Source organism: Dendropsophus ebraccatus, chromosome 7 (assembly GCF_027789765.1).
Source record: "Dendropsophus ebraccatus isolate aDenEbr1 chromosome 7, aDenEbr1.pat, whole genome shotgun sequence".
Taxonomy (NCBI): Eukaryota; Metazoa; Chordata; class Amphibia; order Anura; family Hylidae; genus Dendropsophus; species Dendropsophus ebraccatus.
In genome coordinates this window covers 128791622-128800620 of record NC_091460.1, presented here as the reverse complement: position 1 = coordinate 128800620, position 8999 = coordinate 128791622, and the positions used below count along the sequence as shown (strand labels likewise).

Genomic DNA, 8999 nt, shown 5'->3' with positions numbered 1-8999 from the left:
TGCAGTTGTGAACCAGTCATCTTTATTGCTAAAAAAGGAAATGGTGACCACATGGTCATTTAGATAAGCTTTCTCTTTAATATATACAATGGACAATCTTGCTGTTTTATGTGTAGAAGATGGTTGGCATCAGTGTCTTCGTGATGGTATTGGCATCAGTGTTTTCGTGATGGTATTGGCTTCAGTGTCTCCGTGATGGTATTGGCATCAGTGTCTCAGTAACTTGCACTTTTCCAGTTGCTTTAGGTACAGCTTAGGCTCTCTTGAAGATTCTCTTGGCTTCAGTTCCTTCATAGAGATATGCCTAAAAAAATTGAGATGCATGAAAGTTATGGACAGAAACCATGGAACTGTATATAATTATATTATCAAGGCAAAACAGATATCATGGGGTCAAAATGTATTATGAGGCTATGTTCATAAAAAAATCTGTGGCCTTTTGATGATCTAGAACCTAAAGTAATCATGACTGCTATCGGATCCTTTTATTCTGTATTAGGCTTTAGATATGTCCACTATTACAAAGCAAACAAAAACACATAACCCTCTACAGCAGTGCTTCTCAATTCCAGTCCTCAGGCCTCACCAACAGGTCATGTTTTGAGGATTTCCCATACAAATATCACTTGTGATAAGACCTGATGCACTGAGTATAATTATATCACCTGTGAAATACTAAGGAAATGCTGTTGGTGAGGCCTGAGGACTGGAATTGAGAAGCACTGCTCTACAATATTTTAGACCATTGTGATGTATTTATCATAGATATCATAGCAGTAATCATCAGGTCATCTTCTACTATGTGCTGCAACATGCTGGACATGTGTATTGCAATGTCGCATTACTACAGTTTAGGGGTTTATAACCTACTTGTTCCCTATCGTATACAACTAACAGATCGCGGGGAGGGGGGTCTGGGCAACTGGTAATGTGCCGACCCGCAACCCTATTCAAAACAACGGAGCCGGGGGCAATCTGGAGATTGCCGTGGAGCGTGGAGGTTGGAGTAGGTTTTAATTGGAAATCCCCTTCAATGGGTTCGGATTGCAACTTGTGACACAAAACAACTGCATCGCCACAGTCACTCAAAAATCCAACTTTGATGATGCATTCAACTTTGCCAGTCGCCACCTCAATGCAAGCCGCATGTAACTACAAATTGCTTGAGACTTGGATGCAATTTTTTTTTACTGCTAAATCACAAGTGTAATAAAGTAATCCGACAGCAAGCTGCACAAATATCTTTTCTGACTGATTTAGATGCAATTTGCTGCCTTGCGACGCATATTACAGTGTAGCGATAGCCTAAAAGGGATTAGGAAAGACTTAAGCCCTGCTACTAGGGAGGCAGCAACACCATCCAAGTATCATGTACTTAGCATCTTGTTACTCTGGGTTGTGAATGTTTTGTAGGCAGTAATAATTTAAGCAGTAATGTAGGTAGTAATAATGTAGGCAGTAATAATGTAGGCAGTAATAATGTAAGCAGTAATGTAGGCAGTAATAATGTAGGCAGTAATGTAAGCAGTAATGTAGGTAGTAATAATGTAGGCAGTAATAATGTAGGCAGTAATAATGTAGGCAGTAATGTAAGCAGTAATGTAGGTAGTAATAATGTAGGCAGTAATAATGTAGGCAGTAATGTAGGCAGTAATAATGTAGGCAATAATAATGTAGGCAGTAATAATGTAGGCAGTAATGTAGGCAGTAATAATGTAGGCAGTAATGTAGGTAGTAATGTAGGCAGTAATAATGTAGGCAGTAATAATGAAGGCAGTAATGTAGGTAGTAATAATGTAGGCAGTAATAATGTAGGCAGTAATGTAAGCAGTAATGTAGGTAGTAATAATGTAGGCAGTAATAATGTAGGCAGTAATGTAGGCAGTAATAATGTAGGCAGTAATAATGTAGGCAATAATAATGTAGGCAGTAATAATGTAGGCAGTAATGTAGGCAGTAATAATGTAGGCAGTAATGTAGGTAGTAATGTAGGCAGTAATAATGTAGGCAGTAATAATGAAGTCAGTAATGTAGGTAGTAATAATGTAGGCAGTAATAATGTAGGTAGTAATGTAGGCAGTAATAATGTAGGCAGTAATGTAGGCAGTAATAATGTAGGCAGTAATGTAGGTAGTAATGTAGGCAGTAATAATGTAGGCAGTAATAATGAAGGCAGTAATGTAGGTAGTAATAATGTAGGCAGTAATAATGTAGGTAGTAATGTAGGCAGTAATAATGTAGGCAGTAATGTAGGCAGTAATGTAGGCAGTAATAATGTAGGCAGTAATGTAGGCAGTAATAATGTAGGTAGTAATAATGTAGGCAGTAATAATGTAGATAGTAATGTAGGCAGTAATAATGTAGGCAGTAATAATGTAGATAGTAATGTAGGCAGTAATAATGTAGGCAGTAATAATGTAGGTAGTAATGTAGGCAGTAATAATGTAGGCAGTAATAATGTAAGCAGTAATGTAGGCAGTAATGTAGGCAGTAATAATGTAGGCAGTAATAATGTATGCAGTAATAATGTAGGCAGTAATGTAGGCAGCAATAATGTAAGCAGTAATGTAGGCAGCAATAATGTAAGCAGTAATGTAGGCAGTAATAATGTAGGCAGTAATAATGTAGGCAGTAATAATGTAGGCAACAATAATGTAAGCAGTAATGTATGCAGTAATAATGTAGGCAGTAATAATGTAGGTAGTAATAATGTAGGTAGTAATAATGTAGGCAGTAATAATGTAGGTAGTAATAATGTAGGCAGTAATAATGTAGATAGTAATGTAGGCAGTAATAATGTAGGCAGTAATAATGAAGGCAGTAATGTAGGTAGTAATAATGTAGGCAGTAATAATGTAGGTAGTAATGTAGGCAGTAATAATGTAGGCAGTAATGTAGGCAGTAATAATGTAGATAGTAATGTAGGCAGTAATAATGTAGATAGTAATGTAGGCAGTAATAATGTAGGCAGTAATAATGTAGGTAGTAATGTAGGCAGTAATAATGTAGGCAGTAATAATGTAAGCAGTAATGTAGGCAGTAATGTAGGCAGTAATAATGTAGGCAGTAATAATGTAGGCAGTAATAATGTAGGCAGTAATAATGTAGGTAGTAATAATGTAGGCAGTAATAATGTATGCAGTAATAATGTAGGCAGTAATGTAGGCAGCAATAATGTAAGCAGTAATGTAGGCAGCAATAATGTAAGCAGTAATGTAGGCAGTAATAATGTAGGCAGTAATAATGTAGGCAACAATAATGTAAGCAGTAATGTATGCAGTAATAATGTAGGTAGTAATAATGTAGGCAGTAATAATGTAGGTAGTAATAATGTAGGCAGTAATAATGTAGATAGTAATGTAGGCAGTAATAATGTAGGCAGTAATAATGTAGGTAGTAATGTAGGCAGTAATAATGTAGGCAGTAATAATGTAAGCAGTAATGTAGGCAGTAATAATGTAGGCAGTAATAATGTATGCAGTAATAATGTAGGCAGCAATAATGTAAGCAGTAATGTAGGCAGCAATAATGTAAGCAGTAATGTAGGCAGTAATAATGTAGGCAGTAATAATGTAGGCAGTAATGTAGGCAGTAATAATGTAGGCAACAATAATGTAGGTAGTAATAATGTAGGTAGTAATAATGTAGGCAGTAATAATGTAGGCAGTAATAATGTAGGCAGTAATAATTTAGGTAGTAATAATGTAGGTAGTAATAATGTAGGCAGTAATGTAGGCAGTAATAATGTAGGTAGTAATAATGTAGGCAGTAATGTAGGCAGTAATAATGTAGGTAGTAATAATGTAGGCAGTAATGTAGGCAGTAATAATGTAGGTAGTAATAATGTAGGCAGTAATGTAGGTAGTAATAATGTAGGTAGTAATAATGTAGGTAGTAATAATGTAGGTAGTAATAATGTAGGTAGTAATAATGTAGGCAGTAATAATGTAGGCAGTAATAATGTAGGTAGTAATAATGTAGGCAGTAGTAATGTAGGCAGTAATAATGTAGGTAGTAATAATGTAGGCAGTAATAATGTAAGCAGTAATGTAGGCAGTAATAATGTAGGTAGTAATAATGTAGGCAACAATAATGTAGGCAGCAATAATGTAAGCAGTAATGTAGGCAGTAATAATGTAAGCAGTAATGTAGGCAGTAATAATGTAAGCAGTAATGTAGGCAGTAATAATGTAGGCAACAATAATGTAAGCAGTAATGTATGCAGTAATAATGTAGGCAGTAATAATGTAGGTAGTAATAATGTAGGTAGTAATAATGTAGGCAGTAATAATGTAGGCAGTAATAATGTAGGCAGTAATAATGTAGGCAGTAATAATTTAGGTAGTAATAATGTAGGCAGTAGTAATGTAGGCAGTAATGTAGGCAGTAATAATGTAGGCAGTAATAATGTAGGCAGTAATAATGTAGGCAGTAATAATGTAGACAATAATAATGGTCACACTAAAGTACAAATTAATGTTAAATATTGAATATTCACCTGTACAAGTTCATCTCCAACTATTACTCTGTGGGTCTTCAGTTCCTTCCCGTTGTCTTTCCTGACAAATGATCCCACCAGCTTATCCCCCTCTAATGCCCAGGAGCCCTGGAGGATGAGAAGACAATGTAGAGATCACTCATACAGCCCAGCAGAATGGTTACATAACATATTATTCACATATTAAGGTAATGTGCAATGTATGATAATTCATTATGAATGGTTATATATTATATATACCACATGGAACTATCCATGTACAACCCCTTAGCGGCCAAGACGAATAAAGAAGCCAGCTTCAGACAGGGGTCACACCACAATTGTGCTTTCTGAGGCACACGGTCGCAATTGGGTACTGATGTATCTGTGCACGGACTGGCATGGACCCCAATTTCTTCTATGGCCCAAACATAGTTAGCGACTTTGTTCAGCCCATAGATGTAAATGTGGTCACTGCACGAACACATCGCAAAAGGCAGAATTGTTATGTGACTGCACCTGTATGCTTATTCCAACCCATATATCTAATAATGTGCTACTTTAACCCTTTGAGGACCAGGCCCAAAATGACCCAGTGGAACGCGCAAATTTTGATCTTAGTGTTTCCGTTTTCCCCTCCTCCCCTTCTAAGAGCTCTAGCACTCTCAGTTTTCTATCTACAAGCCATGTAAGTGCTTGTTTTTTACAGGAATAGTTGTACTTTGTAATGGCGTCTTTCATTTTACCATAACATGTATGATGGAATTCCAAATATATTATTTATGAAGATATAAATTGGTGAAATCGCAAAAAAGAATGCAATATGGTAACGTTTGGGGGGTTCCTGTGTCTACGTAATGCACTATATGGTAACAGCGACATGATACTATTATTCTATAGGTCAGTCCGAACACAACCATATGCAGGTTACACAGATTCTCTAATGTTATATATATATTTTTTTTAAATGAAATCCTTTTTTTTGGCAATTAATTATAAATAAAATGGGACTATTGTGACGCTTATAACGGTTTTATTTTTTCACCTACGGGGCTGTATGGGGTGTCATTTTTTCCGTCATGATCTCTAGTTTTTATTAATAACATATTTGTGAAGATCGGACGTTTTGATCACTTTTTATAAAAATTTTTTATATATAATGTAACATAAAATCGGTAATCCACGCACTTTTTTCCCTCTTTTCGTGTACGCCGTTTACCGTTTGCAATGACGCTTTTTATATTTTAATAGATCGGACAATTACGCACGCTACGGTATATTATATGTTTATCTATTTATTTATTTTTATATGTTTTATTTATATTATGGGAAAGGGGGGTTATTTCAACTTTTATTGGGGGAGGGGTTTTGGGGTTGTGTGTAAGTGTTTTTAACTTTTTTTTTTTACACATTTGAAGTCCCTTTGGGGGACTTGTACATACAGTACTTGGATTTTTACTCTGATTATTGCTATGCCATAGGCATAGCATTGATCAGTGTTATCGGCGATCTGCTCATTGAGCCTGCGGGGGTCCCGATCGGTAAGTGACAGGGGACTCCCCCTGTCACTTACACTTAAACGCCGCGATCGCAGCGTTTAAGGAGTTAATGACACACGGCAGTGCGATCGCTGCAGCGTGTCATTACCGGTGAGGTCCCGGCTGCTCACTGCAGTCGGCCCCCACCTGCTATGAAGCACGCTCCGCTCCGGAGCACGCTTCATAGCCGGAGAAACACCCAGGGCGTACAGTTACGCCCTAGGTCGTCTGGGGACAGACTTCCATGACGTAACTATACGCCCTGGGTCGTCTAAGGGTTAAAGTGTCACTATCGTTTGAATTTTTTTTGCAGAAATCAATAGTACAGGCGATTTTAAGAAACTTAGTAATTGGGTTTATTAGCCGAAAAATGCATTTTTATCATAAAAAATCCGCTGTCTTCATGGTTTTCTATGGAGAGGGGAGGGGTGGAGGGAGATGAGGCACCAAAACAGGACAACAAAGAGTTAATTTACAGCTACATCACTGGGCTATCTCCTCTGAAGTCAGAACTGACCTCTCTGATCTCTGAATAGCGGCTTTCACACAGGTCCCACTGTGTAATCCTCTGTTCTCTGCCGGTGACTAATCTCCCTCCTCCCCCTCCCCTCAGGACTCGACTGATGTAAAATAGTCGAGATTTCCTGATAATGAGCAGTGACTGAGAGAGAGGGGGGGGGGGACCTGGGGAAAGTCTTTTTGAATGCAGATAATGGCATATTTGCCTAATAAACCCAATTACAAAGTTTCTTAAAATTGCCTGGACTATTGATTTCTGCAAAAAAAGAAAAACCACAGTGACACTTTAAAGGGAACCTGTCACCCCCCCGTTGAAGGGAACCTGTCACCCCCCGCTGAGACTCATCTCTCAGCGCGCGCCGGGCTGCAGCGGCTGAGATCTTCATCACCCGACCACCTCCAGAAGCGGGACCCGGCGGGATTAGGTGAGTATAGGGGGCTCTAACGGGGGGTCGGGAGCCTGTCACCCCAGCAAGGGGGGGGGGGGGGGTGACAGGTTCCCTTTAAAGTCTGAGGAAAAATGTGTGAGCAAGCTCTTGTTTTTTTCATAGATCGCCATGTTTGTTCCTTATCGTATGGACCTATTTTGCTTGTATTTTATCGTGTGTGGACCTGGCCAATAACCAATATAAATCCAAAATAATATTCTATTTTGGTAACAGCAATAAAAGTATACTGGCCGCACCATATTGTAATCAGAAAATAGAGTAGTCACTTACTGAGAGTTCTGTTCCATCTGCAAGAGAGTACTCAAAGTTTACCCCGAGGGTGAAGTTGATCTCGATGCTTCTGAACGTGCTGGATTCCTTCACATTAAACTTGTCCCCATCTTGCTGGATTGTGATCTTTAGGTTGTCATGTGCCGCTAGTTTTCTTTTCATAACATTAACACCTGCAAGAGAACAGGCTATATGTTTAGAGAGACTAGGGGGCCAAATACCTCCTTTAGTGAATATGGACGTCTTACAACATGTAGCATATAATGCATATGCTTTTATCTTACACAGATACATTTCTGTTATGTATCATAGAGTCTTTGCTATGAAATTTTATGACAACTCCAAACCTATGATTTTAAGAATGAAGGAATAAAAAGAAAAGAATAGATAACTTACCCATAACTTCCATAAATTTCTCATAGTTTTCACTTCTATCAACTTTCCAGGTTCCGTTGAAGGTCATGGTGGTGCCTGATGGTAATGTCTAGGATGCACAGAATGTTCAACCAGAGATGCAGATCGCTGTGCCTCCATCCAATTTATTCATTCCTGTTATCAATAGGCGATCGTCATGTGATGTGGCTGGCTAAAGTCCGATTTCAGGTCAAGATGTTACTTGAAAGATCCTCCGCCTTCAAAAGCCCTCACCTTAAACTTTGCCCCGATTCTGCTTATTGATTGCAGTATTCTGTACCGTGCAGAGTTTACAACATGCTGAACATTTTATGACTGCAGAAAGCAGAAGGTAGATTTTTTTTATGTTTCCCAGTGTGTGAAGTAATCCAGTAAAAGTGTTGTGCCCTTAGTGTAGGTGGATTGTGTCTGTTTTGAGAGTCAGTAGTCCCCTATGCAGAAAGTACTCACCCCTAAGGGACTTTCCATTAGTTTTTATGGTTCTCGAGGAATAAGGGTATTTTCAGCTTGAAATTCCTCTCGTAAAATATGAACAGAGCAATGTCCTATTGTGTTCAAGGGAATTTCTGCTCTGTTCACACTGCAGAATTTCCAAACAGAATTTTCTGCTGCTGATCTGCTTTCTGCCCATTGGGCCCCGTTCACACTGAGCCAGAACTGGGCTAATGATTTGCACAGTAAAGTACTGGATGGCATGTGGAAAGAGAAAGGGTTACTGTTACACTGTATTTTCAAGGTGCTATGTGAGCAAAAAAGGAAATAAACAGCAGCAACAGGATCCCAGCAAAGAAAGGGTTATGCTAAGCGCTGAGCTGCTGCTGTTTCTGCTGCTGAGAAGCTAAAGGATGGGGGATTACACTGCAGCACTGTGGACATACTCTATTTACACAAAGGTGGGTGGTCAGAGATAAGATGGAAGCCCTGATTTACCTTTGGGGAGCAGTGTGGATGATCTTCAGCATGCAGACAGGCTCACAATTTGCAGTTTCACAGCCCAGGCTTTCTCAGGCTCTCTCATGCACAAAGCACGTGGTAAGCCGTGTCCTTACTCATTGTAATATCCTGATCTAGCTGTTAGTACAGACAGATTTCCCATGACAATAGTGTAATCTAAGCATAGCAATTTTTACATGTGTCATGTTTTTAAAACTGGTACTGGGTATCATAAAAAGGGTTTCTTTTTCACTTTAAGGCTGGGTTCACACTATGTATATTTGAGGCTGTATTTGGTCCTCATGTCAGGTCCTCATAGCAACCAAAACCAGGAGTGGATTGAAAACACAGAAAGGATCTGTTCACACAATGTTGAAATTGAGTAGATGGCCGCCATAT

At 38.7% G+C, this 8999-nt stretch overlaps 1 protein-coding gene across 1 annotated transcript; it reads right to left on the bottom strand.

Moving 5' to 3' along the window:
- On the bottom strand, window positions 1-7782 carry FABP2 (fatty acid binding protein 2). Its single transcript, XM_069978443.1, has 4 exons — window positions 7650-7782; window positions 7254-7426; window positions 4499-4606; window positions 1-304 (listed from the first exon to the last, which is right to left on the bottom strand). Exons 1-4 carry the CDS (start codon window positions 7714-7716, stop codon window positions 254-256), a joined length of 399 nt encoding a protein of 132 aa, XP_069834544.1. The 5' UTR covers window positions 7717-7782; the 3' UTR covers window positions 1-253.
- Between the last annotated feature and the right edge of the window lie 1217 nt (window positions 7783-8999).